At 39.8% G+C, this 22,057-nt stretch overlaps 1 protein-coding gene across 2 annotated transcripts in view; it reads left to right on the plus strand.

Moving 5' to 3' along the window:
- The first annotated feature begins 14,031 nt into the window (after positions 1-14,031).
- PRKD1 (protein kinase D1) overlaps positions 14,032-22,057 on the plus strand; it is a 341,766-nt gene continuing 333,740 nt past the window's right edge. Inside the window, exon 1 of one of the 2 annotated variants that reach the window (XM_040257184.1) lies at positions 14,032-14,434. In XM_040257184.1, the coding sequence (XP_040113118.1) occupies positions 14,171-14,434 (264 nt within the window). In that variant the 5' untranslated portion in view covers positions 14,032-14,170. The remainder of the gene's footprint in view (positions 14,435-22,057) is intronic. The other variant, XM_040257185.1, reaches the window with a different exon arrangement.

Raw genomic sequence — 22,057 nt, forward strand, 5'->3', positions numbered from 1 at the left:
ATTCAAAAGGATCCACGCACCCCAGAGTTCCTAGCAGCATTATTTACAATTGCCTTGGTGTGAAATCAACCTAAGCATTCATTGACAGATGAATGGATAAAGAAGATGTGGTATGGAGTACTCAGTGATAAAAAGAATAAAATTCTGCCATTTGCAGCACCATGGATGGACTTGGAGGAAGAGAGCTATGGTATGATATCACTTATATGTGGTATCTAAAAAATACAACAAGCTAGTGAATAAGAAAAAAAAGGAAGCAGACTCACAGATACAGAGAACAATCTGGAATTACCAATGGGGAGAGAAATAGAAGAGGGGCAATATGGAGGTAGGGGAAAACAGAGTTATTATGGGATTACATTAAATCATGTGTGTGAAAGCTTTGAAAATTGTTAAGCACTGTAGAATTTAAAGAGTCTCTCATTCAACTAAAAAAAGAGAAAAAATAAAGAGTCTATTATCCTAATCATCTGTGAATTGCTAAGTTCAGGGTTATCTTATTAAGTAATTTCATATTTTTCCTTGACATTTTTCAGTAACATGCTCCCCTCCCACACTTTTCTGATGAAATGAAAAAGGTCAAACATCAGAAAGAGAGGCTATTGTACTGTATGTTTAGTGGTCCAAGAAAAGAGACCTTTGTTTTTTGGCTCTGTATGTATACATGAAATATATTCATTCTATCCTAATGTATTATATGTGATTGTGTTAGTTTGCTAGGCTAGCATAGCATAATACTGTAGACTGGATTGCTTAAGCAATATAAATTTATTTTCTCACACTTATGGAGCTAGATGGCTGTTCTCTCCACTTCACATGGTGGTACCTCTGGGCATGAATGCTCTGTAGATCTTTCTATTTAGGACTCTTCTTGTTAGGACTCCAGCCTGATTGGATCAGAGGCTTCCCTAAAGGCTTAATTTTTAACTGTAAGGCCCTTCCTCTAAATGCAACCACATCCTGAGGTCCTGGGGGTTAGGGCTTCAATATAGGCATTTTAATGGGACACAATTCACCCCATAACAACTACATTCACCATTTTGCCATTAAAAAGTAAATTCTTTAAGATTTTGAGATTATGCCCAGAAGGACTATTTTGTGATGACCATAGTTTTAGTTTTGCTAATACAATACAGTGGAATGTATGTGTATGTGTCTGTGTCTGTGACATATTTATTCCAAAGAAGTTAGCTTTCCTCAGATTGTTTCAAGGCTATGGACTGTCAAAGTGCTCCACAAACATGCAGTTTAACAGTGACTAAGAACATAGGTCAACATTCAGAAAACTAAGATCATGGCACCTGGTCCCATCACTTCATGGGAAATAGATGGGGAAACAGTGGAAACAGTGTCAGACTTTATTTTGGGGGGCTCCAAAATCACTGCAGATGGTGATTGCAGCCATGAAATTAAAAGACGCTTACTCCTTGGAAGGAGAGTCATGACCAACCTAGATAGTGTATCAAAGAGCGGAGACATTACTTTGCCAACAAAGGTCTGTCTAGTCAAGGCTATGGTTTTTCCTGTGGTCATGTATGGATGTGAGAGTTGGACTCTGAAAAAGGCTGAGCGCCGAAGACTTGATGCTTTTGAACTGTGGTGTTGGAGAAGACTCTTGAGAGTCCCTTGGACTGCAAGGAGATCCAGCCAGTCCATTCTGAAGGAGATCAGCCCTGGGATTTCTTTGGAAGGAATGATGCTAAAGCTGAAACTCCAGTACTTTGGCCACCTGATGTGAAGAGTTGACTCATTGGAAAAGACTCTGATGCTGGGAGGGATTAGGGGCAGGAGGAGAAGGGGACGACAGAGGATGAGATGGCTGGATGGCATCACTGACTCGATGGACATGAGTTTGGGTGAACTCCGGGAGTTGGTGATGGACAGGAAGGCCTGGCATGCTGCAATTCATGGGGTTGCAAAGAGTTGGACACAACTGAGCGACCGAACTGAACTGAACTGAAGAACATAGGTCAGTTAGAGATACGGTACTGACATAATTTGGGAATGAGGAAGCAAATTTTATAGGTCCAATAGAATAATGTTGCTTAATTACTGTTTTAACTAAAAACTAGATTATTTAACCAATTTTATCATTAACCAATAATCCATGATTTTGTTATCTTGAAAATGGGATTGGTTTGTTAAAATAGAAATTAAAAAAAAAGTGTTACTAGGTTTAAAAAATCAATTTTAAACATCCTTTATTCCATCAGCTTTGAATCATGTGCTTATAATTTTAAAAGCACTATACTTTAGCATTAAGAAAATTAGATTGGCACTTACATTTCTAGCCAATTAACAAAAAGTATGGTTAGAAAGTAGCAAAGCAAATACTTTACAATTTCACTTGTCAATGATATTTCATGAAGTTAATTAAATTCTGTCATAATAAAATACAGTAAAAAATATATATTCTATCACTTACTTTCTAAATATAGCATACATCACTGTTTTGATTTCTGACAGCAGAACTGATGTTCTCCTGAGGTGTCAAATTTGATTTGAATATTCAATTTAAAAACCTACCAAGTGTCTTGCTAATTTTAAAGAAATGGTTTTTCAGATTTTATGTCAGCTTAATATATGTCACCATTATGAATTCTTCGAAATTTTGTGCATTTTTAAATGATTCTATTTTAAAAGCCTTTAGATATAATCCTTGTTAGCAGAGTCAATACCTCCCACAATTTATTAATCTTATTTATACATTTTTCCCAATTTGTGAATATCTTTATTGCCCAATAATAGTGCTATTATTCACATTTTAAAAGTTTCTTAGGAAAAATAAAATAAATGTCACAACAGCAAGTCATAAAACTTATTCTAGAATACTCTGCAGCTATCCCAAATGATGTTTCTGAAGAATATTTAATGACTTCAGAAAAATATTTTGGCATATTAAATTTGAAATCAGATTAGTAAACAACTACTTTTAATATTACCTTATATACATACTCACATAGGAGAAATAGAAGATTAGTATTAACTGAGTTAGTAGCTGATAGATTATTTTTATTTAGATTTTTCTTCTTTCCAAACGTTCTAAATTAGCAAATACCGCTTTTATAATCTCCAAAAAACAATGCATGTGATTCCACATTAGAAGCACAGCTGAAGTAGTTGATTTTGGGAGAAGCTAGGCCATTAGATTATTCAATTCATTTTATTTATTTTGAGCCATTTCAAACTCAAGTCACTGATTCCTTCAATAAACAATTATTAAACTGTTACCGAGTATCAGCATTTATTCTGTAACAGTTTTAATCATTGGTTCTGGAAATATCCACAAGTATAAGATGCAAGTTAAAATCCTTATAAGGTGATAGATGCTAGAGAAATAGCCCTGAGAAAATGCTATGAGCACATCAGGCCAGGGGAGCTAACTATGTCAGACTAGGTCATAAGAATAGAATTTATCTGAATCTCATTAACTGAGTGCCGTGAGGAAATGTCTGTTTGATGTAGAGTTGGTTTCTGTGATTTGAGCTTTTGAGCAGAGTGGATATAAAAGACTATTATCTTGAAAAAAATTTGCAGAATTTATAATCTTCTGATTGTAGTTGAACAGTTTTATTCAAAAAAAGCACAATAACAAACATTTGCTATGTTTGGGTGCTAAGGGATAAAAGGGTAGGTAAAACAAGAGTCTTGCCCTTGAAGCTCAGATTCTAAATCAAGTGTTTTTCTGTCCTATGTAATATGAACACGTGATAAAATTTTTGTTTAAAATCAGACAGTAAGAATTAGAAAATTACGTTACTTTCCTTCTTTTGTAGTGACTGTGAGGAGGGTGAGGGCTAAATGCTTCAGCAGAATCATGGATGTTAGTTGAGGTTTTTGCACTGAGTGCTCAGTTGCTCAGTCATGTCCAACTCTTTGTGATTCCATGGACTGTAGCCCACAGGGCTCCTCTGTCCATGGGATTTTCCTGGCAAGAATACTGTAGTGGGTTGCCATTTTCTCCTCCAGGGGATCTTCCCTATCCAGAGAGAGGACCTGTGTCTCTTGTGTCTCCTGCATTGCAAGCAGATTCTTTACTGGTGAGCTAACCAGGGAAACCCCATATTTGCACTGCTTTAATATAAATGTTTCTAATGATTAAAATGGCTTATTTTTTTTTTAAAGATGCAGGTGATATGTCACAAGTTAACACCATGTAAATCCATTTTTCATTTCATTATGAGGTATTTAAAATTGTATATAAAAACAAAGAAAATATTGGTTAAAGAAATAAATGTTAAAATGAATCTTCCTCATAGGTGACTTAAATCATTCTATTTCTCCAAAAAAAGTGAAAGTGTTAGTCACTCAGTTGTTTCTGACTCTTTGCGACCCCATGGACCATAGCCCACCAGGCTTCTCTGTCCATGGAATTCTCCAGGCAAGAATACTGGAGTGGATTGCCATCTCCTCCTCCAGGAGATCTTCCTGACCCAGGGATGAAACCAGGGTCTCCTGCACTGCAAGTGGATTCTTTACTGCCTGAACCACCAGGGAAGCTCCTAAGCAAGCACAGTTTATTTCAGTAACTAATTTTTTAAAAAAATTCCACTTGCAAGGTTAGATATAGTTGAATGCTGCTGCTAAGTCACTTCAGTCATGTCCGACTCTGTGTGACCCCATAGACAGCAGCCCACCAGGCTCCCCCGTCCCTGGGATTCTCCAGGCAAGAACACTGGAGTGGGTTGCCATTTCCTTCTCCAATGCATGAAAGTGAAAAGTGAAAGTGAAGTCACTCAGTCATGTCTGGCATAGGATTTTCCAGGCAGGAGTACTGGAGTGGGGTGCCATTGCCTTCTCCCAGATATAGTTGAATATGTACTAATAAATTAAAGAGAAGAGAAAGATATGCTGGGCAGTGATAGGACTGCCGTGACATGGGCAAACCAACCAGCATTCACATCTCATTGTCTATACTTGTTGACTTTGGCATTCAACCAGGGCAGCAAAGTGTAAAAGTTAAGACATTCTAGAATGCTCTTCATTTATCTAAAAGAGTAAGTACATAATTCTTTTCTAGAATACATTCTGAAACAAGTCAAAAACATGATTTTTTTCAGTTTATGAGGACTTCAGTTTTCTTTAGTCTTGATGACAAACTTATTGAACAAAACAAAATATACTTATAAAAATATATAAAATCATATAAAGAATTTATATATTTAAAATAAATACAAAATATGTAATTAAGGAAGTGAATTCTAATTTGAGCTGTGTGAGGTAGAGATTTTTACTTTGATTATATGTGAAATCAAATGTGTAAATTCAGTTTAAAAATAGTAAAGTATGGGTAAGAAGTTTACTGTGGTTGCAATAATATTTTTTACAATGTTATGTTTGAGGATAAGAAATAATAAAATATAGCTTTAATTGCATATAAATGACTTAATTTAAATTATGCAGGCTTTTATCCTAGTGGAATATGAATTTTATAGTAATAAGTGAATTTTAGAAATAAAGTCATTTAAAATTTTTCTAAGCCAAGAAAAGCAAATTATTTTTTTTCTCAAACTATTAAAACTATTTTTCCTGGTTATGTCATGAAGAAAAAAATCTGCCAAATTCTTTCTCTTAAAAAGTCTATTTTCCAAATAAAGCATTAGAAACCACATACAAGAAATTTCAGCTCAAAAAATATTTTTTTCCAGGAAGGAACCCAAACAGCAACTTTGAATTAATTGTACCTCCTTTACTCTTTCCTATTAGTTTTTCAGGATTTAGTCAATGCTTTATAAAAAATACTGAATAACAGCATGTAAAGTCTCACAAAATAACGTGTACTAAACAGAGTAAGTTATGGAATAGTATCAACTGATGAGATGTATTTGATATTCATAGTTATAAAATATTTGGCTATGAAAACTTGTAAGATCCATTAAGGATAGACGAAGAGTTTGTATCCCTAGAACTAATGGGTCTTGAAAAATAAGATTAGAAGAATTGCATCTTTATATATTTTTTAAAAAATGCTGCTGCTAATGGTTTCTGAGTTTGAAGGTTGGATCAACATGATGAAAGTTGATGTGCACAATTAGAGTTGGCAACTGTAAGCAATAGCCTTCTGAGTATACTGAAGTCCAAGGAAAAAGTGTTTCATTCTGTTTTCTACAGGAGACTTGAGCAAATTTTGTAATACCTTGGAGCCAGTAGATTTTAGTTCTCATTAGAACAGCAGAGTCAAAGTTATTACTGTCCAGGAAGGAATGATGTTTAGGGAATCAAGTCTAGCAAAAGAACATAGATTTAAATAGAAATATTTGTAAATGCAGGTATTTTGCACGTGTGCAAGATATAAAACATTCAACATTTTGGACAAAAAAATTTTAAAGTTCACTCATGACTTTAAACAGAGAGGTATAGGTAAAAAAATAAAAAAACTTCAAGCTAAATCCTGGAAGCTGGATCTATTTTTTCTAGCCCACTGATGAATAGAAAAACAAATAAAAATGTCCTCCAATAGCTAAGACAATTGATATTTTAGAAAAAATAGGTCTAGAAATCAGTACATGTACTCAGCTCCCAAATTGATTAAATTTCTTATAGAGCAAAATTATAGAGTAATAATGGAAAATAAAAACTACAGATGAATATTTTTTCTGATCTCAGATTAGGAAGAGCCTTTCTAAGCAATATACACAAAGGCAGAAAAAGAAAAAAAACATTTATAAAGCAGCTTGAAAGATACAACCCCATAAAAAATTAAAAGATGAGTGACAAAAAGCATTTGCCTCTGTGTATAACAAAGCAAGCTATCTGCCCAGGTGGCACTAGTGGTAAAGAACCAGCCTGCCAGCACAGGAGATGGAAGAGACATGGGTTTGATCCGATAGGATCCCTGGGTCGGAAAGCTGCCCAGGAGGAGGGCATGGCAATCCATTCCAGTGCTCTTGCCTGGAGAATCTGATGGACAGAGGAGCCTGGTGGGCTACAGCCCATAGGGTCGCAAAGAGTCAGACATGACTAAATCTACTTAGCATGCATCGCAAAGGAATGGCATTCCTTATATATGACAATCTCTTATTCATTAATAGCAGGAAATATTCCAATATAAAAATGTATGAGGAACTTAGAATATAATATTTAAAAAGAAGATATACATGTGATCTATGAACAGTAAAATGTGTAACCTCATGTAAGTAAAAATTAAATAGAAAAATTCAGTTATTGTCTACAAGTTAATTCTTTGGGGGAGAGAATGTTTAAAAAACTCGGCAATCTCACATATTGCTAATACATGTTGTTTTTAGCTTGGTTCAGTTTAGTTGCTCAGTCGTGTCTGACTTTGCGACCCCATGAACTGCAGCACACCAGGCCTCCCTGTCCATCACCAACTCCCAGAGTCCACCCAAACCCATGTCCATTGAGTCAGTGATCTTTCCCCAAATCAGGGTCTTTTCCAATGAGTCAGCTCTCTGCATTGGTCAGCCAAAGTATTGGAGTTTCAGCTTCAACATCAGTCCTTCCAGTGAAAACCCAGGACTGATCTCCTTTAGGATGGACTGGTTGGATCTCCTTGCAGTCCAAGGGACTCTCAAGAGTCTTCTCCAACACCACAGTTCAAAAGCATCAATTCTATGCGCTCAGCTTTCTTCATAGTCCAACTCTCACATCTATACATGACCACTGGAAAAACCATAGCTTTGACTAGATGGACTTTTGTTGACAAAATAATGTCTCTGCTTTTCAATATGCTGTTTAGGTTGGTCATAACTTTCCTTCCAAGGAGTGTCTTTTAATTTCATGGCTGCAATCACCATCTGCAGTGATTTTGGAGCCCAGAAAAATAAAGTCAGCCACTGTTTCCACTGTTTCCCCATCTATCTGCCATGAAGTGATGGGACTGGATGCCATGATCTTCGTTTTCTGAATGTTGAGCTCTAAGCCAACTTTTCCACTCTCCTCTTTCACTTTCATCAAGAGGCTCTTTAGTTCCTCTTCACTTTCTGCCATAAGGGTGGTGTCAACTGCATATCTGAGGTTATTGATATTTCTCCTGTCAATCTTGATTCCAGCTTGTGCTTCTTCCAGCCCAGCGTTTCTCATGATGTACTCTGCATATAAGTTAAATAAGCAGGATGACAGTATACAGCCTTGACATACTGCTTTTCCTATTTGGAACCAGTCTGTTGTTCCATGTCCAGTTCTAACTGTTGCTTCCTGACCTGCATACAGGTTTCTCAAGAGGCAGGTCAGGTGGTCTGGTATTCCCATCTCTTTCAGAATTTTCCACAGTTTATTGTGATCCACACAGTCAAAGGCTTTGGCATAGTCAATAAAGCAGAAATAGATGTTTTTTCTAGAACTCTCTTGATTTTTCGATGATCCAGTGGATGTTGGCAATTTGATCTCTAGTTCCTCTGCCTTTTCTAAAACCAGCTTGAACATCTAGAAGTTCATGGTTCACGAATAACCTTTATTTTCATTTACTCTAATACAGCTTATGTCTAGTCATTCATTCTCTTTACAGATATGTACTCATTCAAAACTTAAAGTGTAGTTATACTGCTGTCAGAATTTATTCCTCACCTGGATCATTTGTGCTTTTATAGTTAAGTGCTTGTCTTTGAAGGCCTCCTGTCCTTCTGAGGGTCACTGACTCTAGGATCATATTTGTTTTTTCTTTGAAATTTTGAAATTTGCTTCCTTAAATAATAAATTAGTTTTACTTCTTGGTAATAATGAACTTCACTTCTTTTCTGTTTTATTTGCCACAAAATTATCAATAAGACAAGGTAACATTTTGTCACAAGCTCAGGCTTTAGCAGAACAATACTTTGGCAGATAATTTTATGGTAGATATCTTCATTAGGATATTATTTTTCTGTTGTGCCAGCTTTGTATCATTAACTTTATTTAACCTGATTTGCACACTATCATTTATGAACTCTTGTAAGGAGACAAACCATATAAAATAGTTGTTGTATACATTAATCATCTATCATCCATTCATCTGTTATCTTCACGCTCATAGCTTCCAATGATCAGTTGTGTAAAAAGGAGGCCATTCTGGGACCATACTTTCTCTTTCAAATTTCCATTTTCCACATTAGTATATAATTTCTCTACTCTTCAGTTTTTTAGGCTGTACTTGGGGATAGATAGGATCTTTTCAGCCATAGAATTACATTATGTTTCTTACTCATTTTTCTTTCTCCACTGTCTGTTTCATCTGGACAAGGTATATTGTGCTTCCAAACAGACAACTCTTCAAATCAGGTTATTCTGAATTCTCTTTCTGATTACAGATTGTGAACTCCTGGACACTCAGTATGCATCTGTTTTTGCCATTTGTGGTGTTCTTTAAAGTATCTGCTTTTAATTCTGAGCAATTTTCTTTACCTTCAAAATTTAACTGAAATTCTTTTACATTTGTTTGAATAGTACTCCATTTCCCAAAGTGTGTTCTATGGGACCCTCACTATGTGAAATATTAAGATATATAGTGTGATAAAAACATCATCATCAACAACAATACATGCACAGGGTTCTGAGATAAAAATTGTTGAGAAAGTAGTGCATTAAATGAAATAAAACTTTTGTGAGAATCATAGTTACTTTTAAGGAAAGATAGTGTGCCTCTCACTGCTTCTTTCCACAGTGCTTCTGACCATGGTTTATGCAATGGAAGAGTAGTCATGCCTTATTGACAGCAGAAGAACTGTGTGGGAAAGCAGGATTCTGGAATAACTGGTGGGATAGCTGGTGATATGAAGTTTTCACATGACAATAAAGTAGCTTAGTGTAGTTAAAAAAAAAAAAAACTTTTGTAGGACTTGCCAGTGCCTTCAAAGGCTAATTTATATTGAGAATTTAAACAGTTAATTTATAAGCTATAAAGAAAAATAAAATGTATGTATTTATTTCTCAAATTATTTCAACATCCAGCCCTCTTTTGAAGACCACTGTAAAGAAAAAACATTCATTTTTGGAAATCCTTGTAAGTACCTCCACATACTTCTGCACACTTAAGTCAGTTTACGAGTCTTGAACCTGCTTTCTAAGATGGGTAGTGAACCTACTTTCTAAAATTGTATTCCCTGTCATTGCCAGAAGTCTGTTATTCCAGGAATGTTAGCCATGATTCAAAAAATAAAATCTAAAATTCGTGAATATATTTTGTATAAATAGCTATTCATGCTCTACATACTTTTTTACTTTCCCAAAGTTCAAATGCCCAGAAGAGATTAAAGCCACTGAATTTTTTCAAACTCTTGAAGTTTTTTGTATATAATTTCATAATCACCAGAGATGCCTGTATGTAATTTCACAGTCACCAGAGATGCACATCAGGTTTCTTTCAGATATTAGCTATTGTTCATCCTCTTGTCATTCAGCAAAAATGGGGAGCAGCTGGCAAACTGTCAGATCTCAGGTGCCTACTATAGAAACTGCAATGACCAACTCCATGGGAATTTTCTGCCTGTTATTTGGGACCTCCAATGGTTCTGAGACTCTTTTTCTTCTTGTTTCTCTTTATTCACTCTCTTGCATTCAGTAATTTACCAGCTTCTTGAAAGTGATTCTAATTCTCCAGAATTACAATTCCTTAGAATTCTCTCTCCTGCTCTGGTTTTTCTTCTCAATTACTTCCAACATCCTTCAAACTATTGAGAAATCAGAGTATAGGAAACAAGTTGTTCACAGCTTTCTTCCTATGTAGGAGATCTAAGTTCCTGTCTCATATAACTGATGACTGCCTCAACCCCTCTCTTTCTAGTGATTTCATCTAATCTCACTTTGAAAACATCTTCACACTTAGGATTTTCAAGTGTATTTCTGACCATCCTCTCTTTCCTGAACTCTAGACTCAAATACTCAACTGTAGCTGTTATTTCTAAGTTGAATACCTAGTGGCACCTCAAATTCAACACAAAGCAGAAATCTTATTTCTCCCCAAACTTGCTTCCTCCCTGTCTTCTCTGTATCAATTATCAGCACCACCATTAGGCTAATTGCTCAGAAATCTAGGAGTCTTTCACAACTCTACTGTTCTCTTACTTCCCATAAACCTCTGATTCATCATTAAGACCTTCACTTCTGACTCCAAATTAGATCCTGCAACTTTACATGTTTTAGTATCTGAACTTAATGACCAGAGTCATCCAAGCCATATATGTCTTTAGACTGGACAACTGCTAATATCCAACCTGGTGTCTCTGCTTTGACTCTTTTCTCTTATACACAGAGCCAGAGAGTGATTTTTTTAAAATGCTAATTAAATCTTATCATTCCCTGCTTTAAAATCTTCCAGTGGTTGGACAGTGCACTGAGAATAGAATGAAAACTCTTTACAACGGGCTTTCAAGACATTTTGTGATCTGGCTTCAACCACGACTCTGACCTCATCTCAGGTACTTGCCCCTCTTTTCCTGTGCCTTGAAAATGCTAAGTACATTCTTGTGTTAGTTCCTTTACACCAGCTGTTTCCTATGCCTAGTTCGTAATTCTCCCTGATCTTCTTAAGGGCCTTTTCTGTCATTCAGGTTTTGGCTCAAAGTCAAGCAAAACTAGCTTTTTGTAAGGCCTTGTAAACTGACCAGCAGACTTTTTTGTCTGGTAATAGGAAATTGTGGGAATATTGACTTTATTCAGACTTTAAAAGAAAATGAAATACATTTTCTGACATTAAAAAACAACAGAGAACCAAAAGGCATAACATTAAAAATAATTCCAGTCTTCTCCTTGTTGTTCCGTCACTAAATTATGTCCAACACGTTTGAGACCCCATGGACTGTAGCCCACCAGGCTCTTCTGTCCATGGCATTTCCCAGGCAAGAATGGTGGAGAGAATTGCCATTTCCTTCTGCAGGGGATCCTCCTGACCTGGGGCTACAAGGTGAATCTCCTGCATTGACAGACAGATTCTTTACTGCTGAGCCACTGGGAAAGCCTATGCTTCTCCTTAGCTGAATCTGGTATATTAGGGAAAGTGCTTCTACAATGGCTCAAGTGGTAAAGAATCCACCTGCAATGCAGGAGACGTGGGTGGGTTTAATCCCTGGATCAGCAAGATCCCCTGGATAAGGAAATGGCTACTCACTCCAGTATTCTTGCCTGGAGAACCAGCGGACAGAGGAGCCTGGCAGGCTAAGTCCTTGGGGTCGCAAAGAGTCGGACCCCACAGGAACATGTGATGGATGGATGGAGGGAATGGATGGATAGATGAAGTGAACCACTTTTTAAGTAAGTAAACGGAAACTGCCAACACACATGCAGACCTTCTCACACCATCAAATCCAGAGACAAAAAAAATCAGGTCTCTTCTAGAGCAGTGAGTGACAATGCCTTTGAGGACATTCAGGTCTCCATTGCTGACCCTGGGAAGGAGGCTTGAAGAGAAAATCACCTTGAAATGTCACGTCTTGGGTCAGAAACAGAGGTCAAGACATAAACAATGTAACTACAAAATAAAACATACATTATTAGTTTGCGTGTGTGTGTGTTTGCGCATGCGTGGGTGCTTGTGCTATGTAAGGGGAAGGACTAGGAAGTAGAAAAGCGGGCTACATTATTTGTCTGTCTCCCAGGCTTCCCTGGTGGCGCAGTGGTAAAGAATCTGCCTGTAATGCAGGAGACTTGGGTTTGATCTCTGGGTGGGGAAGATGCCCCGGAGAAGGAAATGACTACCCACTCCAGTATTCTTGCCTAGAGAATTCCAAGGATAGAGGAGACTGGCAGGGGTTGCAAAGATTCAGACACGATTGAGCAACTAACATACTGCAAAATGAAAAAACAAACAAAAAAACCATTAAGTATTCCAAGATGGTGACAGTCAGCACATCACTGTGGCAGGGCCTTTCAAAGGTCGAGGCCCCGTGCATCTGCACCGTCACCCACCCTGTGCACTGTGCGAAGCATGCCCTGGTGGGAGAAGAGCAGATTTCATCTCCAAGCACCCTTCCCACTTCCTCACCCCGCCAAAACTACAACAAAGGCAACAACAGGGAACAACTATCAAAACTAAAGCCGATGGTGCCCAGCCTAGATGGCAGCGGCGCTGGGAGCATCACTGCTATATATAAAGCTGACTTTACAGTGAAGGAACGGATTCTGAGGACTGCGGGGTAGAAGCTTCAGACACAAAGAATAAGGGTAAGGGACAGAGACTGCATCAGACCTTCCTCTTTTTTTAAAAATGTAGACAATGAATGCCTTCTTTTTCAAAAGAGAACTTAGTCTGAGTTTAGCAACTTACGTCTGGTGCCTTGGGAGCTGCGGTGAAATGTGTGGGCTTTGGTATCAGGGTGTGTCAGTGTCAAAAAAAGTAAAGACAGGTTAAATATATTTCCGTGGATCGGGTTCCCACCCTCTTTGGCAACGAACCCAAGGGTTCCTGGAAGGACCTGGGATATAAGTGGGTTTCCAAGGACCCTCTATTTTCATCCTCCCTCCGAAAGTAAGACCCACGGAGAAACGCAGGGCTTGGCATTCTTGAGTTTAGCACAGGCCACCTCACGGGTAGAAGTGCGTCGTCCTCGGACACTTGGATGATGTGGCGAGGACTGTGGGGGCCGTGAAGCTCCTGGTCCCGGGCAGCGGGTTGTAGGAAGGGCGCCCCGTCCCGTCCGTCCGCAGTCGGGCAGCCGGGACAGCGAAGAGAGCGGGGTCCCGGAGGGAGGGAGGGAAGGGTCGAACCATGCTCGCGGAGGCGGACCCACTCCCTGCCGCTTATCCAGCCCGGGCCAGGGGAGGCTCAGGCCCAGGGAACCTCGGGCGCAGGGGGCGGCCACCGGGCCCACTGCGGCCAGTGCGGCCGCGCGGCCGCGGCTCTTGCGGCTCCGGCGCCCGCCGGGTGGTGGCTCCGCAGTGCCCGCCCCTCGCTCCCCTACCCCGCCCCTCGCGCCCCCTTCCCCGCCCCGCCCGGCGCCCCGGCCTCGCAGACCCGCCGCCCCGTCCCTCCGCGCGCGCCGCAGCTGCTGCTCCTCCGCGCGGCGGCGCCTCCCCCGCGCGCCGCCCGCGCTGCCGGCGGCGCAGCCCTCCCGCCTCGGCCATTTTCTCTCCACCCCCTCCCCTCGCGATCCTCATCCCCTCGCCCTTCCCCCCGCGCGGGGACTTTTCCGGAAAGTTTTTATTTTCCGCTTCGACTCTTGAAGAAAGAAGCTCCCGGCTCGGCGGCAGCAAAACTTTTCAGCCGCCGGGCCCCGCGGCCCTCGGCGCGCCCGGCCGAGCGATGAGCGCCCCTCCGGTCCTGCGGCCGCCCAGCCCGCTGCTGCCCGTGGCGGCGGCAGCAGCCGCGGCAGCGGCCGCGCTGGTCCCGGGGTCCGGGCCGGGGCCCGCGCCGTTCCTGAATCCCGTCGCGGCCCCGGCCGGGGGCATCTCCTTCCATCTGCAGATCGGCTTGAGCCGCGAGCCGGTGCTGCTGCTGCAGGACTCGTCCGGGGACTACAGCCTGGCGCACGTCCGCGAGATGGCTTGCTCTATCGTCGATCAGAAGGTAAGGCGCCGCGCGACTGAGCCCGGCGCCTCCCGGCCGCGCTGGGGGCACTGCCCTCCGGCCGCCCCTCGCTGCGCCAACTTTCCGGCTCCGGGGGCTCGGCCGGCAGCCAGCCTAGCCGGCGCTCTGGAAGGGTCCGACACCGGCCGAGGTTGGACGCCCGCATCCGAGGCTCTGCACTTCGTGTTGTTCTGTTCCCCCTTTGCCCCAACCTCTTCCTATTCCCGATTTCTCTCCCGTTTGCATCCTTCTCCCCCAATTCCATCCCTTTCAGGACATTTCCAGGTGTCTTCTATTTTCTGGTCGCACCTCTCTCCCTCTCAGTAAAGACTTCTCGGTTCTACCCTCTCTTCGCTCTGGACCCTGGACCAGCACATTCCTGGCGCCGAAATCCTCCTTCCTGCCCTAGAGTTTCCCTGGGGACACGCTCAGCACGATTTCAGCACCACTCCCTTCCCCTTCAGGCCCCTCTCCCAGCTCAGATTGATGCTGAGGAGTTCCTGGAATGATCTAGAGAGGAGGAATTTCTCACCTGTCAAATAAGCTTTTAAGAGAGAATGATTGACTCGGCCAGCTGTGAAAACAAATGACCAGACCACAGCTCCCCACCTCCTTGTGTTCTTCTATTCCCAACTCTGTGAACATGGGCGCAATTTTTTCAATGATAAATCTGAAAGTTGCAGCCTTCTGGATTTTGATTTCCAGGGCACTGTTGGTGGAACTTTGAAGCCAGGACACAGGCATGTGAATGGGAGGGGTCCTGTCCAGGAGCACCCCAGGCTGGCTGTGCCCCTAAGTTTGAGGCTGTGGGACTTTGGACAGCGGCCACCAAAGGCAGGGTGGAAAAGGGGCCATTATCCTGGACCATGCCGCCCAGGGAGGAGACCTGGCCCGCCTATCGCTGTTTATAGTGCGATTTTGAATTTCAGGTTGTTTCTGTGGCGGTCCAGAGGGGAGTTGCATGGAAGGGGGTGATAAGAGTGTAAAGGAAAGGGGGCCATGGCGCCAGTCTTCTTAGTGTAAACAGCAAGGATTTCTGGGTGGAGACAGAGGTCTCTAAAGGTGCTGAATTTCAACCCTGAAGGACTGACTGGTACTTGCCTTATAAAGGTCCCTTGAATAATCATGAAAGCTTTCTTTAAACTGTTTGGAACAGAATTCGCTAAACCTGTGTGTTGTGAATTGTAGCACTGAGCACAGAAATATTAGGAAAAATCCCTAGGGAGAAATCACTAGTCTAAAAGTTGTAAAAGTTCTGGAGGCCAGACTAAGTTAACAGTGAGTGTCAGGAGTTTTTGTTTATTGAACGGAGTGACATTTTATAATACGTGCGACTCTTAGTTTTTTGCATCTTCCACGTAAATGGCAGATTCTGCCTAATTCTGTTTTAAGTCCTATCATATGCCCTCTTGTCATCAGTACTGTTGGAGAAGGCAATGGCAGCCCCTCCAGTGCTCTTGCCTGGAGAATCCCAGGGACTGCGGAGCCTGGTGGGCTGCCCTCTGTGGAGTCGCACAGAGTCGGACACGACTGAAGCAACTTGGCAGCAGCAGCAGCAGCATCAATACTGTGAAGTGTCTGTTACAGGTTAACAGGAGCCTTTTCCTGGGCACTGAAAGCCTTCCCTTAATGGGAGTTGCAGTCTACAACAATTTCCATTGGAGTGCAAGCCAGTTAATTAAAGGACAATACTGAATAAGCACATAAAGGACCTAAGTTAAAGTTTCTTAAAGAGCTAATGTGACTGTATAGAATTTTAGCTGAAAGTAAGTGAGTTACAGATAATATTCATTGGGTCAAATTAATATGGACAGACTATCTTTGAACAGTTTTAAAGGGTGCGCCTGTGCACACACCTGCGTGCACACACACACACACACACATATGCATATAGCCACACCTTGATGGAATTTAGAATGAGGAGAAATATGCATGTTTCAAGAGGTTTGAGACTAGAATTTGAATGAAGAGTGAATTCTTATCTCTGTAACTACCGAGAGGAATGCTTTGTGGAGGGGATGATATGTGTTCAGGAGAGCAGCAGAAAGCACCTATGGAATACAGAGGACCTGAGGATAGTGACTAGAATATTTAGAGAAAGTAAAATTATGAAAAGGGTTGTCAATTAAGATGAACTCAAATTACTAGGAATCTCTGTATCTTCTACATAGAGAAATCAAGGACAGCTGAAAGATGGATTTGCTTTGTGGAATATGTTTTAGAAGGCCAAAAATGTTATGGCAGAAGGAAAACTGAAGTTCATGAGCTAATAGAATCCTGAGCCAAAGCTCTGGAGGAGAGACCTGGAGAAACACTGGCAAAGGGAAATCACCAGTCCTGGTGACTGATTTACAAGGGGAACCCCTTCGTTTTCTATTTATTCTAGTAGTTCTGTCTCTGAGAGTTTGAGAGTTTGTTTGGGATAGCTGAATAAAGATCTCACTTACACTATTTTTTTTTGCAGGGGGAAATGTTGTGGCAAAGAGAGAGATTTAGAGATGTGTGTGGATTTGAGAGTTATAGGTATTTACTCGATAGGAAAAATTTTCACCTATCTGTTTTCTGTCATCTATCTTGAGATACAATTATACCTCAAGATTAAGAGGTCTGAGTATCCATCATAGGATAGCAGAGACAGCAGAAATGGAGGAGGGGGTCAGTGCGGAGTCAAGGAAATGGGAACAATTTCTTTGTCCCTTATTTTAGATTCTCTTGAATTACTTTCTCAAGATACTAACTCAGAGATAGGATGACAGGAGAGAAAAAGAAAGGGAGGAAGGGAGAGAAATGAATGTTTTAGGACAGTGCTAGGATTTAGAAGTCATTTACAATTTACTATGTAGAATGGAGTCCTGTAGAGTTCTGAGCAGATTTCTCTAGATTTTCTGAGTCCTCCACATTCATTGTGTTGTAACATGTTAAGAAGGTTTTCACGTGATAGCTTTGAGAGTTTCCTAAATACGAACAGAGATCAGACTATCTTAAATTTTTGGAAGTATTAGCTGACAGTTCAGTTTCCATCAGCAACATTCATGGGACATTTTCCGTGGGATGAACGACTGTGGAATGAGCTAAATAAGAGAGGTCTATCTCTGAGAAATAGTATTTTAAGTTATTGTTGCTATTACTTAGAATTTATGGTTTTTCGTTAATCATGTAGGTTTGCTAAGTGGCAGATATATGATTATACTTGAAAATTTTTGATGGTAATTGAGCAAAAATATTCTGATTTTAAGATAAATGTACCCTAAGTATGTACTGAATTATATAGCTAAAGAATTAAAAAATATATTTTTTAACATTTAATATAGTTTTTATATTATATTGGAGCATAGTTAATTTACAGTGTGTTTCAGGTATACAGCAAAGTGATTCAGTTCATTTTTTAAAAAATAGTTTAGGTGAAAAATCTAAAGTGTCCCATACATCTTGGTATGTAACACTTTATGAATACAGACACAGTATATTTGGGGAACTATTAGTTTAATGTTTTCTCTATATTATGCTTATTTCTTTACTTTGCAAGCATGTAACCTTGAAGGCTGGTTGTATATGAAGATATATATCATGTTAGATAGTATTCATGGCTATTATTTTCTGGAGGGTAAAAAAACAGTTACAGTAATTGACTTCATTTTGAAACATTGTTACTTTCTACTATCAAAAGAACCTTGAATATGAGCATCTATGTGCACACACACACACTTTCTAAAAAAAAGCAGTATTAGGGATGTGGAATGCAATTAATAGGACTATGCATTCATTTTGTCTGTTATCTTACTAGATAGACAACTCATATATCCCTTTAGAATTTACTTAAATGAAGGAATAGCATCTCTAAGGCTCCTGGCATATTTTCGCTTTGCATAGTCATTTTTCTGACCAAGGAAACTAAGAAGTGAAATTTTAGGGAAGATAGCTCATTAAAGGTAAAATAAAGGATAGTGCCTTAGTTTGAGAGCAGCTGTGCTCTGTTTATAGTTGTTTTGCTTTCTTAATTATAAATTGTTTTCTTAACACTTGTAGTGTCACTTTAATTTTTATTGTTAATTTTAGCTGTGCTACTTCTACACAGATTGAAGAAACTGGGAGTGACTAGCTGTTTGACCAGGTCAGCACACATAGACCAACAAAATCCTTTTAAGCAAATAGACGTTTGGGTTGTAGGTTTGTATATTTTTATTCAGAATTTACATTTATCATCACTGTATTATCATCATTTACTTTGTCATGATTTACACTGTCATCATTGACAATTTACAGTTGTCATCGTTTCTGTTATTTCTGATTTAATGATGAAGTATAGAATGTATCAGTTCATTAAGTGATTCTTAAAGTAATATAATGCTTTAATATGGTGTATTAAAATTTTCAAATTTAGTTTACAATAAGAGTATATTTTGATATATATGTAATGCCTGTGTAATATATGTCTAATCTATACATATGTAATATATTGTCTAAGTATCTAAGTGTGTTTTGAAACATAATTTTGCAAGCCTAAATCCCAGGGATGGGGGAGCCTGGTGGCCTGACGTCTATGGGGTCACACAGAGTCGGACATGACTGAAGTGACTTAGCAGCAGTAGCAGCAGCAATTATCCGTGTATAGCCACCATATGTTAAAGTATTGTTTAATAATTTGTATTATAGGCTGCAAAATTGAGGCCTCATTATATATCTTATAATGCAAAAGAGAAACTCTGCTTTATGTTTTTTCTATCAATACACAGAACTAAAAACCTTTTCTTATCAGTGAATGCTGTTGAACACTTCTCCCAAGGAAATATTTGAGTAAGCATTCCAAACTTTGGGCTGGGAGAATTGGACAATTGGCTATTTTGACAAATATATGAATTACTTTAGATCTTTAGATCCAGGATTAAAATAAATTAGAAAGACTTTTCTGTGACAGCTATAGTCTGTGTGTATGTGAGAGAGGAGGTCAGAGGTGGAGCTGGAAAACTATTAGTACTTTATGAATGTGTTGCTCTGTATCACCAAACTCCTGTCATAACCATTAAGGGAGATTTGAAACTTTATTTTGCCAATTATTTTTACTCTTGTGAGATGGTTGTATGTAGGTCTTCACTGTTTATTCATACTGGTGCTGCTGCTAAGTCACTTCAGTCGTGTCCGACTCTGCACGACCCCATAGACGGCAGCCCACCAGGCTCCCCCGTCCCTGGGATTCTCCAGGCAAGAACACTGGAGTGGGTTGCCATTTCCTTCTCCAATGCATGAAAATGAAAAGTGAAAGTGAAGTCGCTCAGTCGTGTCCGACACTCAGCGACCCCATGGACTGCAGCCTTCCAGGCTCTTCCATCCATGGGATTTTCCAGGCAGAAGTACTGGAGTCGGGTGTCATTGCCTTCTCCAGGATGCCTTTTAATGACCTTAATAGACAAATCAAAATCCTATAAATGTATGGTTGTCACTTATCTAAGATTACTTTGAAGAGTAAAGATAATATGCGTAGAGGATTAAATATACTGCCGGTATATAGGTAACTAATAAATAGTGTTACAGATATGTGAGGCTTTATAGACTAGCATACTGTTCTATTAACGAAAGAAATGTATACTCTATTGTCTTATTCTTATCTCAATATAAAATTAAAATTGTATTAATTAGCAATATGGCCGTAAGGCCAAGGTAACATTTTTCCCCTTGCCCTCTGTAATAGGGCAAATGTTATGAGTAGTTGCATTTTGATACTGCCTCTCTTTTCAACCTCTTAAAATTTGTCAAGGAGCAATTTAATTATTATCAAATGAAAAACACAAGTGTTGATAAAGATCATTATATTGCTTTTTATTATTTTTGCCAAGTTGATTTAATTCCTTTTCAATTGCAAGTGGAATTCCAATGATATCTCGTTTGATAAAAAGCAAAATAAAACAGGTAATGGTATCCCATTTGACAGTATAATGATTCTCAGATCTGGTCCTCAAGATAAAAAGTTATTTTGCAAATTAACCGTTGATGTGAGGAGGAACACACTTGGAAATGGCTTATAGAGATCACATTTTGCTGTCATGCTAGCATCTAGAGCTAGTTTGCTAAACTGTTACATCTGATGAATAGCTGATAATAACATAGTTTTGCACATGCAGAAGTGTTAGACTGGGGCTAGAGGCGATTTTACGGGGGAACAGTTAAGATAGAAGTTTGGCTAAGCCAGTCACAAGTCTTTCTCCAGATATTTTCACCAGCTACTACTTACCACTCATGGAAGTTCATGCTCCATTATAAAACTTTCAGACAACAATAATCAGTAATTGTTCATCCTTTGAAGAAAAAAAGTGGAATGCATAATTATATGAAACCTATATATTTGTGTGTATTACACTGGAATCATTGAATAAGTTCTCAGTTCAGTTCAGTTGCTCAATCGTGTCCGACTCTGTGCAGCCCCATGAACTGCAGCACGCCAGGCCTCCCTGTCTATCACCAACTCCCCGAGTTCACCCAAACTCATGTCCATTGAGTTGGTGATGCCATCCAACCATCTTATCCTCTATAGTCCCCTTCTCCTGACCTCAATCTTTCACAGCATTAGGGTCTTTTCAAATGAGTCAACTCTTTGCATCAGGTGGCCAAAGTATTGGAGTTTCAGCTTCAACATCAGTCTTTCCAGTGAAAACTCAGGACTGTACTCCTTTAGGATCGACTGGTTGGATCTCCTTGCAGTCCAAGGGACCCTCAAGAGTCTTCTCCAACACCACAGTTCAAAAGCATCAATTCTTCGGTGCTCAGCTTTCTGTATAGTCCAACTCTCATATACATATGTGACTACTGGAAAAACCATAGCCTTGACTAGACAGACCTTCGTTGACAAAGGTCTCTGCTTTTTAATATGCTGTCTAGGTTGGTCATAACTTTCCTTCCAAGGAGTAAGTGTCTTTTAATTTCATGGCTGCAGTCACCATCTGCAGTGATTTTGGAGCCCCCCAAAAATAAAGTTTGACACTGTTTCCACTGTTTCCCCATCTATATCTCATGAAGTGATGGGACCAGATGCCATGATCTTAGTTTTCTGAATGTTGAGCTTTAAGCCAGCTTTTTCACTCTCCTCTTTCACTTTCATCAAGAGGCTCTTTAGTTCTTCTTCACTTTCTGCCATAAGGGTGGTGTCATATGCGTATCTGAGGTGATTGATATTTCTCCTGGCAATCTTGATTCCAGCTTGTGCTTCTTCTAGCCCAGCGTTTCTCATGATGTACTCTGCATATAAGTTAAATAAGCAGGATGACAGTATACAGCCTTGACATACTCCTTTTCCTAATAAGTTCTCAAGTTGTAGTGAAAGACTAATATAATCATCAAGATAGCAGGGCTGGACTCAGATTGGATTAGAAGTGAATAAAATGCAGTTCCATTGGAGTTGATCATAACATAAAGTTTCTTTTTAAAAATATATTTGCTTGCATTGTTTTTGTGTACTGAAAATAGCTAATGCTTTTGACTTTGGATAGTCACCTCAGATCATCTGTAAGATCTAAGCCCAGATGTGGAAATACAAGTTAAAAATGTAGGATGCTTTTAAAGATAGTGCTCATCTTTTAATGTCCCCAATGTCTCTATTCTAGAGAGGTTTTGAAAATAAGATTTAAGTTACAT

The sequence above is a fragment of the Oryx dammah genome, unplaced genomic scaffold (assembly GCF_014754425.2).
Source record: "Oryx dammah isolate SB20612 unplaced genomic scaffold, SCBI_Odam_1.1 HiC_scaffold_16, whole genome shotgun sequence".
NCBI classification, from domain to species: domain Eukaryota; kingdom Metazoa; phylum Chordata; class Mammalia; order Artiodactyla; family Bovidae; genus Oryx; species Oryx dammah.